Here is a 25,647-nt window from a genome sequence, read left to right as displayed (position 1 = left end):
TCTTTACACCAATTAAAAGTATTTTGTAAATCAAGACGCATCTTGCTCGAGGGTTTGCATGCAAACCACGGATACAACATTCAATACATGGAGGGGCAAAGGGGACGTGGGTTCATGTTGGATAACTGGAGGTGGTGTGTGGGTGGGGGGGGGACAAAAGCACTGTCTGTTTCTGTCGACGGAGAGCTCGGAGAGGATGCGTTCAGGCGTAGACTTTACACAATACCATAATTGTGCATGGTGATAGCAGTCAAGGAGAGACTAAACATAAATACTCAAAATTGGGCAAACCTCTGTCACACAGTAGGACTCACACACACACACACACACACACACACACACACACACACACACACACACTCTACTGAGGTGGAACTAAGGAATATAAACATGGACAAACCAAGCATGGAGACATGTCAGTGCATATGCTAAACCGTAACCTTTCATGTAGCATACACACACTTAACATGCTTGAAAATGCAAATTTAAATGGATTACAATGAAAAAATGCCCCCCCCCCCCTTATCTCACAGTCCTCTGCAGTTTTTCCCAAGTACACAATGACATTAGAGGGAGCCTGCTGTTCATATACAGAGCAACAGCCAAGCTCAGAAAATCTGGCTTGTTATGCTTTGTCAAAGCCCTTCACAATGTCCCTCCCACTTTATTTCCACTCTGCTGTAGTCTTCCTGCATGACTCTCACCTTATACAGTGTGGCCTGACCACAGTGACACAGCTGAATAGCACTGTGGTGCTGAAACATCTCTAAAGCGCATCTTATTTTGTACTGCCGTGGCTTATAGGCTGATGCTTAAGATGTTTTCATGGCACTTTTGTTTTTTATATGCAGTTCATCAACCAGATATCAGTTTAATCTAATTCCTTATTAACAAGTCCAGATTGCTCTCCCTACAGAATCTTAGAAGAAAAGGCAGACTGATGTTGTCACCTCCGCAACTTTTGCAGTAAATTCAGCCACAGAGGGGTAGTTTAGCTCTACCAGATTAACTTGAGTAAATAAATACTCTATCCAATAAAAGCTGTTTTACCATTAGCTTATGGGTGGAATTGCTTTGATGTGATAATTATGTTCTTTCTGATTTGTCTTTTGACCGAGCCCTTTTACAAATGTGATCGGTCTCATTGACTTGTTAATGGCTCTTTTGATTAGGCTGGTTTCTATGCATGAATGTGGTCCTTGTCTCTTCCCCATGTAGTGTTTTCCCTCTTCAGACTGTTATTATGCTCCTCTCCTCTCCTGCAGGCTATTTTTCTGCTCTTCTTGCCTGCATCTGTATGTTTCTCTCAACCTTCATGGTTGATTACACGGCCAAAATCAATTCTTCATTGCTATCACGTGGACAGTTCGATATGGTATATGTTTGTCAATTAACTGTATTGTTTTTTTGTTTTTTTTTTGAGTATGCAGACGATGACTTCACTATTGTGTTTGTATAGGTTATGTATTTTCTGTGTTGATATATGAATTATTCCAGAGTTAGGAGTTATGAGCTGAGTACAGGGTGTAGATGTGCTGTTTAACATTATCAAGTTAAATGTTGCACTTAAGACACAAATGCCTTTCCCTTGTATGCCCTTAATCACTGGAAGTCACCAACTTAACTTTGAAGACACAAACACACAAGACTGCTTTTTTAATGATTTATAAAACCATCAGTCAAGCAAGCTTATTTTTTTTTTTATTTTTTTTATTTTTTTTTACAAAGTATTAGACCTGAATAGTGCGTTTGCGTACATTTTTCACTGGCTGAAAAAGCTTTTTTTGTTGGTGTGAAATTACAGCTGGGTTTACATTAGAAGGAAAACAATTTAAAGCTGTTTGTAGTCAATGGCTTCAGCTCTTTATACGATCTGTGACACCTGCCTTATCTGTCTGAACTCACTCAGTTATTCATCTGATTTATTTATGATCTGATTGATTTATTATCCCTTAATGCACATCAATCGCCCAGAACGTGTGACCATTGCTCAGTCCTTCTGAAAGCCGTGCAGTCTGATATTAATTAAATAACAATGTATCAAGTCTTTGTGTGTAACACTGTTGGTATGTTTGTTGTCTCACTCTCTTTACAATGATGAAACACAGACGTTATGAGGATCTCTATAGATTGCAACAGTTTATTTACATGTCAACAACAACCTTGTTTCCGTGTTAGGCATCACTGGGCAACTGTCTGTCTTAGTGTAAAGAAGAGCAGCTCTCTGATAGCTGCAACGGACCATTATGTTCTCAGTCAGGATGATCTCATTACAGTGACTAAGGGCCACTCTTTTTATAGCAGTTACTTGAGCTAGGGTGTGGAGGGCATTATTGGCATCTTAAAGGGTAACTACCATTTTTTTCAACCTTGTGTCTAAGTGACTGATGGGAACAACAATCTTTGACATTGGTCCAGTATTAAGCAAGTTCGCTGCAGTCAGCAGCGGTGAAACAAGCTACAATGTAAATTAATAAGGCAATTGTCCAGCTTGTATTTACCTTCACAAAAGTGCTGGTTTTGCCACTGACAGGTTCAGATTAATATTCTAAGTGTCTGACAACATTATGGAAAGGATCCCTTCAGAGATAGACCTTTTAAAACCTCTTTGAGACCTTTATGTTTAACCAGAAACAGCTCTGAAGTTGTTAGTGATATACCCACCAGACTCAAAAACAATACTTTTAGTATGTATAGAGCCAACATATTTTCACATTTAAATCGGTAAACTACGTGTTTATTTCAACCAAAACTAGAGTTGTGATGGTTGGAAAAGTGGAAAGACGACCCAAAACAGTTTTTCATAGTTTTATTTTGTTTCTGTCGACTTTGAATGAAGTGTATTTTACAATGCTAAAATTACTGTTTATCTACATGGAGCCTGGTGGGTTTAGCAAACGCAATTTTGCTGATGTTTTTGTTTAAAAAAAAAGAAAAAAAAAAAAGGATCTTACTCTTTAACAGAAAGGTCGACCTCCTTAGAAATCCTTTCCATAATGTTGTCAGATACTTAGAATATTAATCTGAGCCTGTCAGTGGCAAAACAAGCACTTTTGTGAAGGTAAATACAAGCTGGACAATTGCCCTATTAACTTACATTGTAGCTTGTTTCACTGCTGCTGAATGCAGCGATCTTGCTTAATACTGGACTGATTTTTGTTGTTCCCATCACTTAGACACACAAAACATAGGAAAATAGGGTCCAGGTTTAAAAAAAAAAACGGTAGTTACCCTTTAATGTGGATTGAACCAGTATGGGCCATATACTCATGTTCACTCTATTAAGCCAAACATGACATCACACATCTTTGAGTGTGCAAACTATTAGGATTTTCGTACATGGCAACTATGATGCCTCCTTTATTTGTTGCGTTTTAGAGATTAAATGATTACATAAAAATAAATCAACTGAATAATCAATGAGGAAAATGTTTACTGTTATTTAAAAAAATACAATTTAACGAGGCCGGGCATATCATGCTCATCAGTTTTTGACATATTTGTAATGTTATTTTTAGTGATGTTAACCACTGCTTTTGATGTCTTTTCTTTAATTATCTGTTGTCAGCCATTTTCATTTAGCTTTTTCTGCATCCATGACAGGTTTGAAGACCTCTGATCATATTGGGTCCACGGCCAGCCAGGTGGCCAATCAGGCGACAGCCAGGCTCACTGAGGAGGGAGACCAACAGTGAGACTGGAAGACCCTCTTATCGCACCCACACTGCTTCACCCATCCCACTCCATCGTCACCGCCATGTCTCTACCCAGTGGCAGCCCAGAAAGAGAGGGCTCTAGTGGGGCTCCCCCTGAGCTAGAGTGCCCTTCTTCCCCTCCTGGCATGGACCCTGACCCCTCATCAACGGGCAGCCCAGTGCTCAGCCCAGACTCATCTTCCCATGATACACTGCTGTCAGCACCAGCAGCCTCCCCAGCAGACTCAGAGAACCTGAGCCCTGAAGAACTGGAGCTACTGGCCAAGCTGGAGGAGCAGAACAGGTGAAATCAGTAGCTATGATAACTATTGGAGTGAAGACAGTCATTATAGTTTTACAGTAGCATGTTTGACCAATTAATACTGAAGGAGGTGGTGTATGTAGTTTAGACTTCCTAATAATTGACCGTTCGCTAAACTTTTCCTTTTTTCCATTAGTAGCTTAGCAACCCAAGCTAGGCACAGAGGGCCCGTCAAGCTTTGAATAGCTCCACAGGTTTGGAGGGTTGTGTAAGAGCAAAGTCTGAGGAATGGCTGCTTCTTTGCTGCTCACCGCTTTGAAATTAGACAGTCGCTTCAGTATCGCATGAATGCTGTCGTCACACGAGCACTGCGCTGACATGACGATTGCTGTCTCGACACGGGGTGATGAGCAACTGAAAAAAATATTTTTCTCCAGAAGCACTTGAACATAAGATGGAAGATGGTCAATGATGATAACTACTACAACTAGAAAAACTCCAAGTGACTTGTTTTGCATAACTTGGTGTATTTCTGCTGGCCTGTGAGTAGGGAGATCTAGGCACTGGTAGGATTGAGTCTTACGTTTAACATCGTTAAATTCACAAATACTACCAACATTATCATTATACAAAGTATCGGCAAAGTATCCCTTTTAAGGCTGTTTTCACAATGATGTCTGGAGAAATAGTGAATATTGTATTTAGGAGCATTTTAGACACAGACCCTTAGGTCTTGAAACACTGTCATTGTTCAAGGGGTGTATACACCCAAATTAATGCAAAGGGATTTGTGTGAAATGAACACAAGCCAATGTCAATTTGATCTAGAATCCTAAATCTGCGTGCCCTACATTTGTAAGAATACACTAGTTTTAAAAAATAAATAAAATGGGTATATAGAGTAGTCTTTTAGAAAACACTGAATAGGTGAGGTTTAAAAAAAAAAAAAAACTTTATAACTTTTATTTTTCTAACATTTACATTTTAAGAAGAATAAACCCACAGAATTAAACACGGACAAATACACAGACAATTAATTACACAGGGATTTTAGGCGCTGTGGTCCCTAAACAAAAAGAACAAAAAAAAAGTGTTTTAAAAAACTTTAATCAGTTTCCTGAGAGTGACAATCCCATTTCATCCAGTGTTTGTCAGACAGTATATGTCAATCATTTTTCAATGAATTTAAATTGTCACATGACATCATACGAGGTACAATTCCAGTGAAATGTAACCCATCATATCATCATCACACATGTACCCTGGATGCTAGTGTATGTTCTTTCAGGAAGCTCATTATTTAACCAGTCAGGATCTGATTGTATGATTGTATGTAATCACCTGGTTTCACAGTAATTTTTTAGAAAGGCACTAAACTTGGGGTAAGGTTTAATCCCTGTGTTAGGTAAGGTTTAATCCCACACAACGAAGAGCACCAGATTCTCGGGGGGAAATGTCTGTTCACGTTTGTATCACTGCAGAAAATTTCATTTAGTTTCACTTAGATTTTTGGCTTTTCTTAGACTCCACCAGGGCCTCAAAAGACAGTAAATCACTTTCAAATGAAAAAGAATAGCACATGCTGTACAATTCTTCCTCCAGCCGTCACATGTTTCAGCAGAGCAGTCAAAGTAAAGGACATAGGAGTCAAGTGACTTAAAAGAATCAGACATTCGGGATCAAAGTGGGACTAATGCCTTACACCCTCTGGGTAAAGACCAGTCTCTTTCTTCACATCATCTCTGCTTTTTGCTGCCCCAGACTCCAAGGAACACAATGATAAAGAAATACAAAACATTTAAAGGAAATTACATTTTGGGAAATACACTTGTATGCTTTCTTGCCGAGACTTAGATGAGCAGATCGATACCACTGTAATGTCTGTATGTGACGTATGAAGCTACCGCCAGCAGCCGGTTAGATTAGTTTATCTTAAAGATTGGAAACGGGGAAACGGCTAACCTGTCTCTGTCCAAAGATAACAAAATCCGCCTACCAGCACCTGTGAAGCTTATTAATTAACTTATTTTATCGTGTTTGTTTAATCTGTACAAAAACACAGGTATAAAAAAAACAAGTTGTGATTTTACAAGGGGCTATGTGCTAGACTATTTCTTGCCCGGGAGCAGTGACTTTCTGCTGGCTTCGGCTTCATGGGGAATTTCTGACTTGGCTTGACCTGAAAGTCGAAAAACTCCTCAGATAAAATAGCTGATTTGACTTTGATTGTAAGGAGCAGCAGTGTCTGAATAGGTGTCTAATAATATACAAACTGACAATTTACATGCTCATGTAGGCAGTGACAAACTGACTGTTGAACATGTGGCCCAATCTCAGGTGACCCACAGATACTCCAGCATCCTTGTTTACAATATGGACTTCTTGTACTGTATGTAGAAGTATTACTCCACATGAGATATGGACTATTTTCTATAATATTTTAAATGAACTTCTCAACTGGGATGTCAAAAAAAGGCAGACTATCCTTGTATTTACAGTACATTTTTGTTTATATTGTTTATGCTTCCTCAACATCCAACTCTAAGATTTCTTTGCCGATAAAGGCAGCATGTTAATTTAAAAGGTTGATAGGTTGAAAGATATAAAGATTAGCGATGCATCGATTACAATTTTCTAGGCCGATTCCGATTTTTCATTGAGTTTGACCTGCCGATTACGATTTTAGCCGATTCCGATTTCATTTTCTAACCACTTTACAACACACAAATATTTATTTTCTATCTTTTCTTTAATAGAACATTTTACATTTTGCATAGAACATTTTTTTTAACTGATAAATCGATCGCTATATAAATTACTCCTGGTGTGGGAAATTCACACACATCTAAAGTGCAATGTTATGGAAGAACCATGTCCTTCTTTTCACATCCAATATCCAACTAAAAACAATTTTGATTTATTTAGCAAATTAAACTTCTGTATGAAAACGGAGAAAACAGGTAATGCATTTGTACAAAAGGCCGTCTATAAGCAGTGATTGTTAGAGTGCATGTTGGAGAATATCAATCAATCAACCAATCAACATTTATTTATATAGCACTTTACAGCAACCAACAGACTGTATCCAAAGTGCTTCACATCAGAAACCAAGACTAAAACACACATCATATAAAATATCATACAATAAAAAGAATGACACATAGAAACAATAAAATCAGAAAAGGTTACATAGAAATAGGAGAGGGAAATTGTCACACCACTACTATGTATTAAAAGCCTTTCTAAACAGATAAGTTTTGAGTTTAGACCTAGAATAGCGTGGACACGCACTTCACACCGCAAGCGGTCACGCGCGCCACCCGGCGGAAAAGTGAGGGAAAGAAAAAAAGAGACTCGCTGTCTAGCCAGTGGAGATCACGTGTGTGCAAACTAAACTGTAAGTCGTATAACTTGTGTTGTCAGTTCATTGTTAGCTGGGGATGTCGTTGTTTGTGTTCTTCACCTGCTAGCTAGGTTGCACGTGGCTGTTGATTTGATATAATGGCGATTGTTGAACACCCTTGCTCATGTTTGTATTTTATGTGCATTATTTACATGCTACAGTAGTTACACAGCATTGAGATAATGTAATTAATAGTGGGTTTATTGTTATTATTTGCTAGCCTATATATAATTCCTATGTATTGTGTATGGTGTCCTTTACAACGTTATTTATTAACAGCATTTGACCGGCATAAAAATCGGCATATGTCAAACTGACCGGCTGGTCGCCGGTCATGGCCGATCACGTGAAAATCAGCCAATTCCGTTCACCAGCCGGTCAATCGGTTCATCTCTAATAAAGATAAAGTGGTGATCTTATTGCTTTGACTCACTGGAAGCTAAGTTAAAGGCCAACTGCTCACATTAGTCTAACCCTGTATACAAAGGTGTTTTGTTGCTTTATTGGCAATTTAAAATTTGAATAGCCAGCCAGCTGTGTGCGTGTGTAATATCCTCATGGGTCAGCCTCTGATTCTGTAGTTAAAGGTAACAAGCCGTGAGGCTTCTGGTGCCTCTGCAAGGTTGTGCACAAGCTGTACTGATCCTCGTAATGTCACAGTCTGCCTCAGTGTTGTATCGGTCAGCCATTACTCCTAATGCTCATCTCAGCTTCTCTTTTCCTCTCCAGTGTCTCTACCAGCTTGTACAAGACAAACACGCTGTGTGTAGTCATGTGCCCTCCTGTTCTCATAAACGGTCTCTTCATGCAGGTTGCTGGAGGCTGATTCCAAGTCCATGCGGTCGATGAGTGGTTCACGGCGCAACAGCGGCTCCTCGCTGGTGTCCAGCTCCTCAGCCTCGTCCAACCTGTCACACCTGGAGGAGGATACCTGGATCCTGTGGGGCCGCATCGTAAACGAGTGGGAAGAGTGGAGACGCAAAAAGGACAAACTCCTGAAGGTGGGGATCAGGCACCAGAGATGGAAAATTAAAGATTATGTTGTCACAGGCAGCATTTTCTAAAATATGAGTCATTGAATATAATTAAAAATGAGAACCTCAATAAGAAGATTAGCAGCCTCCTCACTTTATTTTTACATCTTGCTGGTCAGGTTTCACAGGAAGTTTAACGGAACAAAAAACCTGTAAATCCCTGACTCATTGCACCTTTTATGCAGAGGCTGGTTGGCCATTTATATGCGTCCGTTTCTTTTTTATAAGGTCACAGTGTGCCTTTAGCCATGTGCATATGTGTGTGTCAGAAACCTGTAGCTCGGTGTTGTCTGAGAGCCCGGGGTTTATTTTTGCTGATTTTCCTCTACAACTGAACAGAGTTTGGGAAGAAAACCTTCATGATTGCTTGTGTTCATATAATACTTTATAATATAATACTTACACCATATACGCCAATGCCTTTTAAGTTGCACTCCAATACACCAATACGCCTCTCTCTCTTCATCCTCTCTCTCCCCTCCTTTCCTCTTTGTGTCTTTATGTGTCCTATGTGACAAAAAGAGGAAACCCAGGGGAAGAGAAGATGGATGAGGGAAGGGACAGCTAAATGAGTCAGGGCAAAATGGGAGAGCAGACAAACCAAGCAAAATGACACCGGCTGGCTGCAAACTGTACATAGTTTGGCTTTAATGATTGGCTTGGGAAAAATACGAGTAGGTGAAGAATTATTGTGAAGAGTGATACATCATAATGTAACGAGCGGCTGTAATTACAACATGATAATAAATTACCCTTGTAAATATATGTATTCATTATCCCATCACATCATTGATTCCTCTTCTCTGCTCTTTGCTCTTCAAGAGATTTTCAGAGATGCTTACAGTTGCATCCTTCACCACATAAAGCAGCAAGGTATTAATCCTCTTTAATCTCTCTCTCTCTCTCTCTTTCCTTCCTCCAGGAGTTGATCAGGAAAGGCATCCCTCATCATTTCCGGGCCATCGTCTGGCAGCTACTAGGCAACGCCACTGATATGCCGGTGAAGAACCAGTACTCTGAGCTTCTAAAGATGTCATCCCCCTGCGAGAAACTCATCCGCAGAGACATTGCCCGCACCTACCCCGAGCATGAGTTCTTCAAAGGCCAGGACAGCCTGGGCCAGGAAGTCCTTTTCAATGTCATGAAGGTGAGCACTGCAGCAGTCCTGATAGCATCTATGAAAAGGAGATTTTGTTTTCACGTGTATGTGTGTGTTTGACGGTGGGTACAGTGTTTTAAATGATAGTCATTTATGAACTTTTACGTAGGACCAAATCAGGTATTGTTCTGCTCCTCTGGTTCTGGGCGTAAAGAGAACATGTTAACAATCAGGTGTCGTAGACACGGACCTTGTAATGGCAATGTGGCCCAGGACCTTTATCATTATTTAATTTCCTCAACTGTGTTCGGTCTAATAAAGGCAAAGATAATGCCCATCAATATCTTTATGCAATGCTACTAAGCAAGTAGAGCTGCATGTAACAATAATTTTTCTTTTAATAAAAGGTGCCCTGTAGAGTTACAGTATGTTTACTTTCAGTGTTACTCACCTAAATGCATTGTGTGTATCCTTGAGGCCTGACAAACATGCTTTAAAACATTTGTAAAGCTGAAATAGTGCATTGTTTCATTCTTGTTTGCCAACTTGCTGTCTTATTTCTCACTGTCTTTTTTTTTTTTTTTCTTCTGTGCGTCAAGGTAAATAATGTGTATTGCTCTGCCCACATTTTCACACAGCTGCACAGTACAAAGTGGGACTGAAATACATTTATCCATTGCGCTAAACTCCACTGGCATGTTGATAATTTCTTCAAAAATTTGTTTTGTCCGACCAACAGTCAAAAAACCTACAGATGTTTAATTTACACTGATATAAACATAGAAAAAGCAGCAAATCTTCACAATAATGTTTGTAATGTTCACTGGTACTGGCAGAACCCAAAAGCACAAAGATGAGACAGTCAGAGTTTGTAAGGAAAGTTCAGGCAGGGTCAAAATCGGGAGATCAGTCACAGGCTTACAAATCCTAAGAGGGGAAGGCAGAACCCAAGGTCCAAAAAACAGGCAAACAGGGTCAGAACTGGCAGATCAGGCAAATATAAAATTAGTAATGCTGAATATTTGTATAAATGCTGCTGGACTATTGAGGGAATGGGCTGCAAGTGAGGAGGGGAACCCAGGTGAGGGTCACGAGCTGCTAGCCAGGCCTGACGAGGAGGCAAGATCTGAAATGACAGGAGAGTTAGTGACAATGCAAAACCAGATAAAAACAAACTAAGAGTTGTTGGAATTAATTACAACATTTGAGAAACTAGAACCAGCATATGTTGTAAATTTGACTTTAAACAATTGTTAGTCAACATTATTTGTTTCAGCATGACAGGCAAGTGTTGTAGTGTTAATGAAAACAATTACTGTCAAATCAAATCAGAGTGCCATTTCTTCCTGCAGTCATTTGGAAAAAGATGCATTGAACTGGAAGGATTTAAATGGCTGTAATTAACTTCCCCATTTTGCACTTGCCAAGCTGAATGTTACATTTCTAGTGTAATTTTGTTTGTGAGACAAACACAGTAGGGGAAACAATACAATATGGAGATTTCTTGTTCGCAGTCATGGAAACAAGCTTGTTGACTACACATCAGTCAAGGTTCCTGGTAGCTCAGCTGTGCAGGAAATGAATAGCCTGGTTGACACCAGACCCTTCTCACTTGCAACTGAGAGTGGGTCTGGGGAAGGTTCATTCACAGCCCATTTCCAACGGATGCCACTCAAATGCCTCTGGTCGCAATTGGATAGTCCTTCAATCAATCAGACCCACGATCCGGGTGACGTAGCAGCGACAGTGGCATCAACGGGCTGCTGCGGTGGCCGTCATGTTGAATGTAAACAAAAAGCTGCTTGCCGTCGCTGCGCTATTGTCATCGTGTAAAGGCCGCCAAAACAGTTGTGATTGATGTCTCAATTTGGAAAAATTGGAAATGGGCTTGAATGGGCTCTTGGCCAGATGGACTTGCAGAGCAAATCTCAAATTTGCCCGAAGTTCATCAGGGTTTTCCCAGGCTAGGAAATGAAGGGACCTCTGGTGACTTTTTGATCCAGTTGCTCACAGTCTGAATGTTTGGTCTGGATTACACATGTCATCTGTGCTGCTTTCTATAAATACAGCACATAATGTGTGTGTGTGTGTGTGTGTGTGTGTGTGTGTGTAGGCTTACTCTCTGGTGGATCGAGAGGTGGGCTACTGCCAAGGCAGTGCATTCATCGTTGGTCTGCTGCTTATGCAGGTAATGGTCAAATATTTCATGTAAATGATCCAAAATGAGAATATTTTGCCAAAAGGCTCAGTGTAGTATGTCTGAGGTTTATTCTAATCAGTCCCACTAGACAAAACGGTCAATTATGTAGCAGGATTATGAAAAAATTGGAAGGCTATTAAGTTGTCTCTAGAGGTTATCTGTGAATTATGGGAATAATAATAATAAGGTAACTTTACTTACCCCTCTCCCCTTCTCCCAGATGCCCGAGGAAGAGGCGTTTTGTGTTTTTGTGCGTCTGATGCAGGAGTACCGTCTGAGGGAGCTGTTCAAACCCAGCATGGCCGAGCTGGGCCTCTGCATCTACCAGTTTGAGTATCTGCTACAGGTAAAGAGGAAGCAAGTCTATTAACAAACATGGGGCTTGCAGTGTAACACTCATCCACAAAGGGGCAGCAAATTATTCATTTATATCTCCAGTACATCACTTTCTTTGTATATGTCCTTTGAGACTTTGAGGCTCATGCTCTTTTTTTTTTTTTTTTTTTCTTTTTTTGACTTCAGGAGCAACTTCCAGAGTTGAACGTCCATTTTCGATCCCAGAGTTTCCACACGTCCATGTATGCCTCGTCCTGGTTCCTCACTCTTTTCCTCACCTTCCTCCCTTTGCCTGTCGCCACACGCATCTTCGATATTTTCATGTATGAGGTAGGAAAAATTAGTTTCTGAAGATGTATTTGATGTGTTTGACTGCGTATATTCGGTTTACTAATCTGTTTCATCTTACTGAGCACGCATTACAAAATATATGACCTGTGTGTAGGGCCTAGAGATTATCTTCCGTGTGGGCCTGGCCATCCTGCAGTACAACCAGACTGACCTCATTCAGCTGGACATGGAGGGCATGTCACAGGTAAGCAGCTGCAGCTTTATGCCACCTGCTGCATAAATGAGTTTCATGTACAGATTTAGCTGCAAGTCAAAGGCTCCGCTTTCCCCTTTTGCACGCAAGCTTCCTGAACTACAGATGTGCGCTGATAAAAAAGAGGCGTCACACTTTACACTAATTTAAAACAGAAACAGAAAGCAGGACACATTGGATGATGGTATAATATGCTTGTATATCAGTGTTTTATATGAGATGAAAAACTGGCTTACTGTGTTAAAAATAAAAATGGGTTTGTTGCTCCTTTTGTAAAAACCCACCAAACAGGTGAATTATACTGATTTTTGTTTATTGTACCAGATCTCTAATTAGAGACAAAATCTAAGAAACAAAATCAAAGGTTGTACCTGTCAGCAGTCCATTTCTTATTTATTTTCTCCGCTCTTGCTTTTAGGGTGATAAGGTAGTATAAATTATGGCTGCAACCACCTATAATTATTATTTTCATCATTGATTAATCTGGTGAATATTCATTTGATTAATTGCATCCGGTTTGTCCATAAAATCTCAGAAAATAGTGAAAAACAGCCATTATAACTTACCAACGCCCAAGTTTCAGTTGACCCTTGTTTTAGTTGACCCAAAGTCCAAGCTCGCTAGAAACTTTATTGTCCTATGTAACAAAGACAAGCAGCAAATTTTGATTGAAAAATTACCGAAATTATTAAGTGTCATCATAGTTGATGAAAGTCAAATCTATTAATATATAAACCTTATTGTCTGTGAATTTCAGTATATCTGAACCATCGTAGTTCCAAAAATGCAGCAGCTGATGGTTCGTCACAAGTCCAAAGCAGGGCCTCAGCCCCTCTTCTTCACTATTCTAAAATGTGTCTGCCTGCCTCTGCATTAAATATGAATGAGCATCATTGTCTGTCTTAAGCTCTAATCATGTGTCTGATTCCTTCCGGCTCTGGCAGCATTTCCAGAAAGTGATCCCCCACCAGTTTGACAGCTGCCCAGACAAGCTGATCCTCAGGGCCTACCAGGTCAAATACAACCCCAAGAGGATGAAGAAGTAAGAGTGCTCATTACTCAACTAATGACTAGTAAGACCAGATGGGCAGTAGGATTTGTATTTCTGTCTTGCTAATGCTGAGTTGTTGCACTGAAGTACACTCACATCCTGTATTTCATGTGTGATTGTCTTGTTTAAAGTGTTAACTGGCACTGTCCTGTTCTATCTTCTTTTGCTTTTTGCTTTATAAGCAATTGTTATTGAAATGGACCACCAATCAACAAACCAAAGCCACCATCATTCTTTAAAAAACATTTAAATGTTAAGATAACATTGCATAATCCTGTGTTGTTTTTGTTTATTTTTTTATCAGACTTGAGAAAGAATATACTGCAATCAAGAACAAAGAAATGGAGGAACAAATTGAGATCAAGGTGTGTCTGCTTAGCTGTGTTTGTATTTAATGTATTTGTGCATGATGTGGATATTCCAATTTGCACTTTTACTATTATTAAGAAATAAATAGTCAATGTAATTTTGGTACCTCAACCCACGTTCTCTTTGTTCAGAGGTTACGCACAGAAAACAGGCTGCTGAAGCAGAGGATTGAGACGCTGGAGAAGGTAAGAAATGGGGTTTGATTCCAACTTATCTAAATGCCTAAAACGGTTTGTGCAGCATTATTGACAAGACTCTTCAGGTTTTGATCAGATCTAGTTAAAGGTGACCTATTATGCTTTTCCACATTTTCTGTCATATCCGTAATGTTGTAATGTCGGATTTTCATGTTAAACATGGCCAAATAATGACGTAAACGTATTTCAGAGAAATCCCCGTGAGCTAAAATGTTCAGATTTCCAACTGTTTTGAACGCTCCAGTTTCAACAGTTTTTTTCTACTCTCTGCTAGGTATCACATAACACTTAGCTGGCCTTCTATGATTGTTCATCTGCTCCATGCAAGAACTACTGGAATGTTTTGTTTTTTAAGCTATTGTGGTGTTAACATTGTCGCATGTAGCTACATGCTAACACCAGGGAAAACTGTAATCTTGACTGCTATTAGGGTACTTCTAAATGATGTGATCGTTTGATTTCTGGAGGAAGGAGAGGCTGGGGTCGAATTGAAAATTAAGCAAAAGGTTTAATAAAACAACATGATGAAAACGACAGTCAAAACACAATCAAACATAAAACTCTGCCAGCAGCAGACTGCAAAACATCGGGTCACAGTTAGCAGCCATGCAACATGACAAAACAATACACTGTAAACAGCGGTCTTCAAAATGCTTCCCTTGCAGGGTCACAGATTGAAGCCCCGTGACATGACAAAACAAATGTTACACTGCAGCTGACAGCGGACTGAATCCATGCTTCTCCTTGTGGAGTCACATCGAAACAGTCCTGAGATCGTCTCAGGATCCGAATTATATTTCTGTCCCTCAGGATAAGGACACACCTCTGAATTTAGGTTTACTCCAGGTCACAGACTAAGGTTGATTATCATGTAGTGCCGAATCTACAGAGATACACATTTTCTTTGTTCTAATCAGTCTGGCTTAGCAGGGAGTGGCTCCCAAAGTTGTTTAAACAATAAGTCTCCTAGAGCATCTACTTTTCATGCTAAATAACAGACATAACCTAATTAATTCTTTAGAAGCTTTGGTTTGGGGTGGGGTAGTCAAATGCTGATTAGTGTAGTTACTTGATTAGATTTAGCTGCAGGCCCCATTAAACAATGTTTTCAAAACATAAGCATGGTTTTAACTTTTTACAACCTAACACTGCCAATGTTGTTAGATTCTCCCCAATTTTGGGTTGTATACTGAAGAAACATGTCCGATTGGGTAGTATTTGATTTAGAAGCATTTATCTGTGATTTCTGACGGTAGAAAGTGCTGCTGAACTCCAGTATCTAACGTCAGCCTGCTGCTAACTATTAAGTAGCTGCATGCTAATGGCAGATAGCTGTAATCTTGGTGGCCAATGTTGGTAATTTCTCCCAAATTTCGGGTCACATTACTGCTAGGACATATCCGGCTGTGTAGTATTTGGTTTAAAAGGCTTTATTAGGGATACTTCACGGTACACAGTCCTGCTATATACGCCGTTGCAGTCAGTCTCCAGCTGCAACAAGTGAAACAACACAGCGGAGATTCCAGGAGACTTACTGGCCAATCAGAGCAGACTGGGCTTTTTCCAGAGGGGGCTTAAAGAGACAGGCGCTCCAACAGAGCAGCTCAGACAGAGTGTGAATGCAGGAACAGCAGCCATGGGCAGTATCAGAAAGTGTTTATTGAACATTAAAGTATGTTCTAGCGCAAACACAAGTTTGAACCTGAAAATGCTATATAATAGGTCACCTTTAAACACTGTAAAGAGATTTCACTCTGGGTTTAAATTTGTGAGCTCATAGTTTTTCCCCCCTCTGCTCCAGCACTCTCTGGTTTTTAATCTTCTCTACTTTCTGTAAACACTTTTTTTCTGAGTGATCTCACTGCTGCGTCTTCTCTACCATTGATTCCTCAACCTGTCATCCCGTTTCTTTATTTCCTTGAATTTCCTTTTGGGGTCTGTTGTGGTTTTTCCTCCCTGGTGTCCCACTGTCTTTCGCTTTCACTTTCTCTTCATCTCTTTTTTTTTTCACCCTCTTGTTCCTCTTCTTCGCTGCATTGTAGGAGAGTGCCGCTCTGGCAGACAGACTGATACAGGTACAGTACTGTGAACCACTTTCCCACTGACCTCGCTATCCTCTGCCCTCTTCGCACCTCCCTCTTCCTCCTCCTTCTGCTCTCCTGCACTGCTTCTCTCCCTCTCAACAATAACCAACCAAAAGTGCATGAAAGAATATTGTTGAATATCTGTTCAGTCCATAAGACCGTCATGTAATCCCTAAATGCATGTACTGTTTATTCATGATGAACAATCTAATACGCTCTAATAAGGTTGTACAATCCCTGCATGTGGCATGTAAAAGTTTATAGTTATAGCTACCATTACTATTTTCATTATAAATACACCTTACCAAAATGTTAATTAAATATCCTACATAGTTAGACATTCTGGGTAATGTGCTTATTTGCTTTCTTGCCGTGAGTTGGAAAAGAAGACTCTCAAGTCTGTACGCTAAATATAGTAGAGCTTGCGCCCCAGGTACAGAGGCTCAGTCCTTGCTGTGGGTTCAATTCCGACCTGTGGCACTTTGCTGCATGTCATTCGCCCTCTCTCTCCCCTTTCATGTCTAAGCTGTCCAAGCTGTCCTATCAACAAATGCCTAAAATGCCTATTTAAAAAAAAGCACCAGGAGATGGTTAGCTTAGCTTAGCATAAAGACTGGAAGCAAGGAGACACCGCTAGCCTGACTCTGTCCAAAGGTAACAAAATCCACATACCAGCACTTCTAAAGCTCTCTAATTAACACATCACATTGTGTTTGTTTAAAGATCCCATGGCATGAAATTTCACTTTATGAGTTTTTTTTTTAACATTAATATGCGTTCCCCCAGCCTGCCTATGGTCCCCCAGTGGCTAGAAATGGTGATAGGTGTAAACCGAGCCCTGGGTATCCTGCTCTGCCTTTGAGAAAATGAAAGCTCAGATGGGCCGATCTGGAATCTCCTCCTTATGAGGTCATAAGGAGCAAGGTTATCTCCCCTTTCTCTGCTTTGCCTGCCCAGAAAATTTGGCCCACCCATGTGAGAGAGACCTCATGGCTTTCAAACAAGCAAAGTGGCAGTTGGTTAAGGCCACACCCCCACCCTCCACCTTTCCCCCCGCTCTCTCCTCCTTGATAGCTACAGACACAGAAATGGCACATACTAAGCAAAGCTCATTGTGGGACTGGCTCTAGTGGCTGTAATTCTGCACCAAGGCTGAATTTTGGGAAAGAGACTTCAGATACAGTATTAGGGGACCACTAAGGCCTATATAAAAGCATCCAAAGAGCACCATGTCATGAGACCTTTTAATTTGTACAAAAATAAGTGTAAAAATGACAAATTGTGGTTTTACAGGGGGTTAACCAAAAGAGATGTAACATGTTTATTAGTAAGCTTTAGAGCTGCTGATAGGCAGATTTTTTTTTTTACCTTCGAACAGCACCAAGCTAGCTGTTTCCAGTCTTTATGCTAATCTAAGCTAACCCGTTGCTGGCTGTACCTTTTTTGTATTTTAAGGACAGATTTGAGAGTGGTATCTATCTTCTCGACAAGCCTTCTGCAATAAAGCGAATAAGTGTATTTCCCAAAATTCCAAACTATTCCTTTTAAGGCTAAAAAACAATCTGCTATCTACCATGCAGCAAAGTTTCCCTTAAGCATAAGAATATCGCTTACCCTAGATGCCCAGAATGACTGACTGTTTTCCCTACATTGGTATACAGCCTGCATTTTAAAGTTTAAACTCCACAGCTGATCTTGACCCTCTGGCCTGTTGTTCCAGGGTCAGGTGACGAGGGCGCAGGAAGCAGAGGAGAACTACGTGATCAAACGGGAGCTGGCTGTGGTGAGGCAGCAGTGCAGCACAGCCAGCGAGAGCCTCGAAAAAGCGCAGGACACCATCAAAGAGCTGCAGCAACAGAAGGTAATCACCAACCCACAATGAAGTTTTCTGTAAAATAGTGTTAAAATCTTGTCTCGTCACACCCCTACTAGTATGGTACTGTATACTAGTATATAGATTGCATCAAAGCTTGTTGCTTCTTGACCCCCCCCTGACATCTAGTATGAGCATTTCAGAGGGAAGTATTGTACTTTTTACTCCACTACATTTATTTGACAGCTAGTTATTTGCTTTACAAACTAAGATTTTGCATTCAAAACATAGGAAAGAAGAAATGTATAAAATATCATGTTATAAATTAATTTACCCAACAGCATATTATGTAGTTAATCGCTTCACCTCAACCAACTACAACAGTAATATAGTACTTGTATGTGAATATGTCAGCAATAGAAATCTAATATGTTAATATTAACTAGTATCGCACTCAATTTCTATTCATTGAGTACTTTAAATGTGGATACTTCAAGTACATTTAGCAAATATTACTTGTAATAGAGTATGTTTACATTGTAGTACTGTTACTGTTCTGAAAACTCTCTCCATCACTGGATTATGAAACATGTTTATATTCCCAGGAGACTGAGCAATCTTCTCTGCCTGTCTATGGTGCTATTGTAGGACAAATTAATTGGGAATATAATACCACATCTTTTCTAATGTGTGAAGAGCACATTATTTTTATAAGTACACTAGCAGCTATTTGTAATGAACATGTTAGAAATACAAAAGAGTTTCAAAATGGCTGTCCCTTTTGTTCAACTACCACTTTATTAACCTAGACAAAAACAAACCCTTCTGGTCTGGACCAGTGGCCTTTACAAATGATTTCCAGTTCAAACTCACACACTCACGGCAGCAACTCTTCTGGGAAAATATAATGCGTGACAAAAATAATAATTCGTACTTTTAAATCATACACACATTCACACAGAAGGAGGAGCAAGCAAAACATGAATCAAGCAAATCTTACTTTACAAGTCACTGATTTATTATTTAGGTTTTTAAACATGGGATCTTGAGCAGTCTAAAATGATGTCACTATGACGGGTGATTTATTCCAGCTCAGATTGCCGGCACCCATCACCCACGAGAGTTCACACACCTCCAGATACTCATAGTCCTCTTTGATAACCAACACTGAAAGGCACAAAATGACAAATCGAGACTCTTTTACGCACGCTATGTACTCGCCCAATTTCAAGCTTTTGTAATTTGCCTCATACGGAAATATTTTTCCACTCAGCCCTCTCTGTTTTTCTGCTGCTATTACACCCCTACATTTGTAGTTTCACTTTGATGTGGTGACTTGAAAATGTACAGTAGCTTTCTTTTCTGACATCACTCTGAGTCAGTGGGGCAGAGGTGCTGCTTAATACCAACTTCATTTTGTTGATCAGCTATTTTGAAATTTGGTTACAATACAGACATTTATCAAGTACTGGGAACACCTGTTACAGAACCAAAATAAAACAGTTGACATTGTTTAAAACATTTTGAACATTTTCTATTTAGTATCCGCATGCAGACAAGCTGCAGATGATCCCAATCAGGGGTTAAAGTGGCAAGTCATTATTGACGCTGTTGATTTGTTTGTCACTGAAATGACGAATAACGCAATAACTCTTGTTTGCTTTTGTGGCTGCAGCCAAGGGCATGCAAGGATTCAGGAGTGCATGACAGTGTGTGAATACTCCATTTACTGTTATAAGATATATCAGCGGAAAAGTCAAAAGAAACAGAAAGCAATATAGCAGCAGCTTGTGGTATAATTCACATCCTTTGACACACTGTGGTAAAAAGCTAAACTCCTAGTCATGACTTACTCCATCATCTGCAATATGACAATAACACAAAAACTGTTGAAGGATTTCAATTTAGTATGAGGCCCAAACAAGGTTAGTCAACTCCTCCGTTCAACTAATATTCCCAGTAATGAGTAAATATATGTATAGCAATATGTATAGCAACACAGTCTCAAGACAGCTGATTAACAAATGATCAAAGTTGGCATCAACCCACATTGCCCTGTTATACGATATTCCTGTGTAATGCCAGGGATGTTTTTTTCAGTACACAGAGCAGTTTGTGAGCAATCTGCAGACCCAGCTAGAGGAGTCGAGGCTGCGCGAGGCCGAACTGCTGGGAGCGCTGAAAGAAATGCAAGACAAGGTCCTGGACCTGGAGAAGGTGAGCTAACAGACCCACACTTTACTGTGTGAGAGAGAACTGGGTGTGAAAGATGAGCAGGGACAGCAGGCGTGGGCAGCTGTGCATGTGTTAAAGATTGTCTCAATGTGAACTAAGCTGTTAAAGTGTTAAAGTTATTCCAAACAAAGCCATGGCCTATTTGACATTTTGAGCTTTCGGTTTTACTTCATAAGGTGTTAAGACACAACACCGCTTCCTCTTGATGATGATTTTACTCTAACATAAGAATGAAAGCTAGAAAAAGCAAATATGCCTGTGGCAGTGTTTGCTTTTACAATTTTCCTGTTTCAAACCAGCGGCTCTATGTATGTCAATGTCTGTCTGTCAGTTGGTCGGTACACCGCTGTGGCGCAAACTGAAAATTCTCAACAACTAATGTGTATTCAGACATTAACTGTTCCCAGAGAGTGAAGCCTACTGACTTTGGTGATTCACATCTAGTGCCATCAACCAGTTGACATTTGTAGTTTTTGAGTGAAATGTCTCGACGACTATTGGATGGATTGCCATGAAATTTGTTCAAGACATTGATGTCCCCCTCAGGATGAATTGTGATAACTTTGTTGACCCCTTAACATTTCATCCTTGACATCACCAGTTAAAATGTTTAATTTTGTTTATGACCAAATACCTGTAAATGCCAATCCCATCAGCCTCAGCTGTATACTTTTTGGCAAGTATTATACCTGCTTAACATCAGTTATCGTTTAGCGTCGTTGTGCCTAAGTCAGCCCCACAGCGCCGTTAGCATGGCTGTAGACTAGTTATTTAGTCTTTTTTAAACTGTAAAATGTGCATGTTTATTATCCAGAGAAGCACTTGCCTGCCTGACGAGAACAACATGGCAGCTCTGCAGGAGGAGGTGAAGCAGATGAAGCTGAGGGAGCTGGAGACGCTGCGCTCATTCAGAGAGATGCAGGACACCGTCACTGAGCTCAACCAGCGCTGGCAGGTAACTCACACAAACTGCTGCTGTTTCACTATAAACTACTTGTGTGTGTTCATGTGCCCTGTCTGTGCAGTGGCAGGGCAGTCACACCTAGGCTACTCTGTGTTTCTGCAGCATCATATGTCCCGTGGCAGCAGCACAGGTGGTGGGGGCGGCCACTGGAAAGAGTCCCCGAAGAAGAACGCCATGAACGAGCTGCAGGACAAACTGATGACGGTCAGACTGAGGGAGGCCCAGGCTCAGGCTGAGCTCCGAGAGGTCAAACTCAAAGCCCTGCAGCTGGAGAGCCAGGTGAGGCGTACTGTCCACACAGTCAGTCAGTCATAGATAGGGTATATGATTGATGATTTCTTCTACATTTCCGTGTCATGCACACAAAGTGCCCAACCCTCATGAGTTTCTAAGACTCCAAAATTTCAGTTGCAGTTACATTCCACAGAATTATGTTATTTTACAGCTTGTTCCTAAAAAAAAAGTGTTCTGTCTTCTCTCCAAAGCTTGGCAAATAAAATCTGCTACAAAAAGGTTCCTTTCTTGAAGCACAACTCAGATTTTATCATAATCAACCAGCCAGTAAAAATCATCATAAATGGAGGTAATTTTAGTAAAAAGTACATCCCTTATGTCCTAATAAACAGGACAACTGGCTCACATAATAAACAAAGTCATTAATAAACATAGGCATTAAACCTACCGCTCTCACAGGCTAATGGTAAGGTTCCCGAGTCTAACTGTGCACCTGTTATACCTGCATATATAAACCCTGTTGTTTCAAGAATTTTATAGGAACAGTGATGATAAAATCATGAAAGTAATAAACACAAAGTTTGATATCAAGTTGATTGTAAGTCTTTTAACAGCATTTGCTGGTTCCAGCTTTACTGTATCACTGTAAATTGAATACTTTACAGGGCATTGTTTTTACGTTTTTCTTACATTTCACAGACTAAATGATTCAATTGACTAATCGGGAACAAAACCAACAATGATGAAAATAATAATTTCTTAGAGCTCTCCTCACCCTCTCCCATTTGACCTCCTTCACTCTAGAACCAGATCCACAGCAAGCTGATTGGTCGCAACGACCAGGAACGCTCCGCCCTGCAGGACCGGCTCCAGATGCTGGCTAATCAGAACAAAGCTCTCCAGGCCCAGCTCAACGAGATGAAAAGGAAGCAGGCCGAGTCCGACTGCAAGGTCTGGATTGATGTGGAGAGTAACATTTTCCTGGTCCAGCTTAATGAAACATAAAAGATATTTACATACAGTAATGAGACGCTAATAACTGGATGGCGGAAAAAAACAAGGAATGAACACAAAACGGAGATGAAAAGCATATTAAGAGGCAGGAAACAATTGAGAAGGGAAATAAAAAGTGAGGACCAAATAGATTTTGTAGAACAGAAATAGAAAATGTTTCCAGAAAGATGAATGAGAAGTTAGTCTCAGGTGGAGGACAGAGCAGGACGTAGATGGAGGGAGTGAGACAGTTCATGATGCATCGTCAATATCCATCACTGAAATCCAGTATATCGTTGTTATCCCCATCCAGTTAAGCTAAGCTTAAGCAAGACATTTTCTCTCTCCCCTCATACATGTAGAGTAAAGAGGAGGTGATGGCGGTGAGACTGAGGGAAGCAGACAGCATGGCTGCCATGGCTGAACTCAGGCAGAAGATCGCTGATCTCGAGATACAGGTGTGTGTGTGTGTGTGTGTGTGTGTGTGTGTGTGTGTGTGTGTGTGTGTGTGTGTGTGTGTGTGTGTGTGTGTGTGTGTGTGTGTGTGTGTGTGTGTGTGTGTGTGTGTGTGTGTGTGTGTGTGTGTGTGTGATTACAGATGTCATCTGTGCTGCTTTCTATAAATACAGCACATAACGTGTGTGTGTGTTGCATCTAGCGTCTCACGTTCAACTCAGTAAGCTAGCAAGAGTACACAACAGACAACTTCCGTGTAGGCTACTTCAAAATAAAAGCACTTCCTGTCACGGTTCGCAGTAAAACTAAATTACTGTTAAACAAATAAGGTTGTGTACCTTTTCACATATCAGCTGTAAATCAAGTACTGTAAATAATGTAAATAGTGAGTTTTAATCGCACTATAATTGAACATTTCCTTTAGACTGTTTTAAACTAAACCGTATGAATTTCTTGTTTAAGTGCTTTAAAGAAACATTTCACAACACCTTCATCATACACTGGTTAGCGAAAATTTGCCTCATCTGGCGATGGCCATTTTAGCGGCTGTGGACGTTGTTTACTTCATTAATGTGTTTACTGTGTTAATGGACTGAGGATCGGAGTAGGATTCCGCAGAATCTTTACCAGTGGATTCGGTATTCGGCCGATCCCCAAAAATCTGGATTCGGTGCATTCCTAGTGATTGATTCAACAATATTGTAACCGTTAAGAAGCTGTGAATTTAACCTTCAGTGTGTAAAATGTGTTTTTCAGAAGGAGGAAGGTCTGATCCAGGGCCAGTTGAATCACTCAGACTCCAGACAGTACATTAACGAGCTCCGGGATCAAATCACTGAGCTCAAGAACGAGGTTGGACACACACACACACACACACACACACACACACACACACAAACACACAAACACACAAACTCTGATACTCGTATTAAAAACAAATGATACCATGGTAACGGCACTTTGTAGCGTCCTCTTTACTGCTGCAACACAGGAAGCGGTTATGACACTTGCAGTGTCCCTTTCTGATATTATTGTTCACTTTTGTTTTCTTCACTGCAGACAAAAATGAACATCAGCAGTGTGTTTTCCATCAGCCTCTCACTGTTCCAGCTAGAGCTGAAATAATAAGTTGAAATAATATTGAGTTGCAGCAACAATTTTTATAATCGATTGACGGTTTAATTCAAAAATGCTATATTCCGGGGTGCCTTCTAGCTCACCAGGGGCCTGTTTCACAAAAGCAGAATATATAAATCCAGGATAACTGATAAAGCGAGGCTTGACCTAGTCTAATCTGTGCATCCTGGCTTGGTGCGTTTCACGAAGGCCAAGCCAGGCTGAGGAGGAGCGACTAGGTTGAGCCAGGCTGAAGTAATTCAGATAAATGCGTGTCCACGGCTTTCCTCAAAAGAACGCAAGGTCGATCACAGATTTACTGATGCCAAAATGGAGAATACGCATTGTACATACTTTATACAGAGTGAGCAACAGCTTCTTGTGGAAGTATGATGACGTGAAACACATTATTTGTATAAAAAGAAAAGAAACACAGCTGCTGTAATGAAACAGCGAGAGAAAGCGAGGCAGACGATCACGGACCGACTGAATGCGTAATTGTAGCCTAAATATATATAATAACTGACCACTGCTCTGAATTGAAAACCGTCATAATCATTCCAGTCAAGGATTAGGCTACTAATCACGCCCGCCGATAGGGGGGGACAAACGGGTCTGTTGTCCCGGGCCCACAGTAGGGGGGGGGCCCAGAACTGGGCCCTCATTAAATTATGGAATAATTAAAAATCTTTTTTTAAATAGGCCTATTTGTGGAAAAAAAATATGTAGCATAATATTTGAATTACATAAAAGCTTTTTATTTGTTTTCTTCCTAATTGTCCTGGAAATGGTGGTCAACAACCCCACCCCCAACATAAAAATGGTTTGGCCACTGATCAAAATTTTATATTGTCACTTGATTTGAAGTTCAGTACGCTCAAAATGTCCGGTCAGCACAAGTCCGGAGCTCGGAAAAGGAAAGAAAGGAGAAGAAAATAGAGGCCGGTAGGGATTTTCTAAACAAATATTTAAAAAAGGTGGTGACGGTGAAGCTGGAACTGTCGTCGAGAGAGCAAGGTAAGAAACAGCGCAGCCAACGTTTACGAGCGCTTGTAACGTAACAGGCCAGCTCTAATGTTAACGTCCATTAGCTTGTATAAAAGCCTGACACAACACGTTAACTTTGACAGAAACAGTTGAGTTTGGTAGCTCCATCAGTAAGGATGAGACAGAGAGAGATCCAGCTGCAGTCAGGTGACAGAGAGAGTGATGCGGGAGGGGGCCCGCGCCTCGCAACGGAGGGACAGAGTCAGGGTACCGGGGAGAGAAGAGAGAGAGAGAGATGGCGGGGGGCTCGCTGCCCTGTCGGAGAGTCTGAGCAGGATGGATCAGAGACTGATTACACACTTAATTTCAGTGAGAGAGGAGAGGAAGAGCAAGGGAAAAGGAGAGATCTGGCCGCGAGGGGGAAGGGGGGGGCCCATCTAAGATCTTGTCCCGGGCCCAGGCAAGACTGTCAGCTGGCCTGCTACTAATCATTTTCACAAATTAACAGTTGTACTATTTGCCTTAAAAGTAAGCAGAAGATAATGTTACTCAGGAAATTTACAATGAAGATCAAT

At 40.6% G+C, this 25,647-nt stretch overlaps 1 protein-coding gene across 2 annotated transcripts in view; it reads left to right on the top strand.

The window, feature by feature from the left end:
* Positions 1–25,647, top strand: part of evi5l (ecotropic viral integration site 5 like) — a 44,882-nt gene that overhangs the window by 9,603 nt on the left and 9,632 nt on the right. Inside the window, exons 2-19 of one of the 2 annotated variants that reach the window (XM_039796116.1) lie at positions 3,604–3,999; positions 8,172–8,361; positions 9,317–9,541; positions 11,607–11,681; positions 11,914–12,039; positions 12,216–12,359; positions 12,475–12,564; positions 13,518–13,615; positions 13,929–13,989; positions 14,125–14,178; positions 16,233–16,265; positions 17,995–18,135; positions 20,188–20,304; positions 21,137–21,277; positions 21,389–21,565; positions 22,325–22,471; positions 22,876–22,971; positions 23,726–23,821. In XM_039796116.1, the coding sequence (XP_039652050.1) occupies positions 3,758–3,999; positions 8,172–8,361; positions 9,317–9,541; positions 11,607–11,681; positions 11,914–12,039; positions 12,216–12,359; positions 12,475–12,564; positions 13,518–13,615; positions 13,929–13,989; positions 14,125–14,178; positions 16,233–16,265; positions 17,995–18,135; positions 20,188–20,304; positions 21,137–21,277; positions 21,389–21,565; positions 22,325–22,471; positions 22,876–22,971; positions 23,726–23,821 (2,253 nt within the window). In that variant the 5' untranslated portion in view covers positions 3,604–3,757. The remainder of the gene's footprint in view (positions 1–3,603; positions 4,000–8,171; positions 8,362–9,316; positions 9,542–11,606; positions 11,682–11,913; positions 12,040–12,215; positions 12,360–12,474; positions 12,565–13,517; positions 13,616–13,928; positions 13,990–14,124; positions 14,179–16,232; positions 16,266–17,994; positions 18,136–20,187; positions 20,305–21,136; positions 21,278–21,388; positions 21,566–22,324; positions 22,472–22,875; positions 22,972–23,725; positions 23,822–25,647) is intronic. The other variant, XM_039796121.1, reaches the window with a different exon arrangement.

This window comes from Perca fluviatilis, chromosome 1, assembly GCF_010015445.1.
Source record: "Perca fluviatilis chromosome 1, GENO_Pfluv_1.0, whole genome shotgun sequence".
Lineage (NCBI taxonomy): Eukaryota > Metazoa > Chordata > Actinopteri > Perciformes > Percidae > Perca > Perca fluviatilis.
The sequence above is the reverse complement of the archived record's forward strand: the minus strand, read 5'-3'. Positions and strand labels throughout refer to the sequence as shown.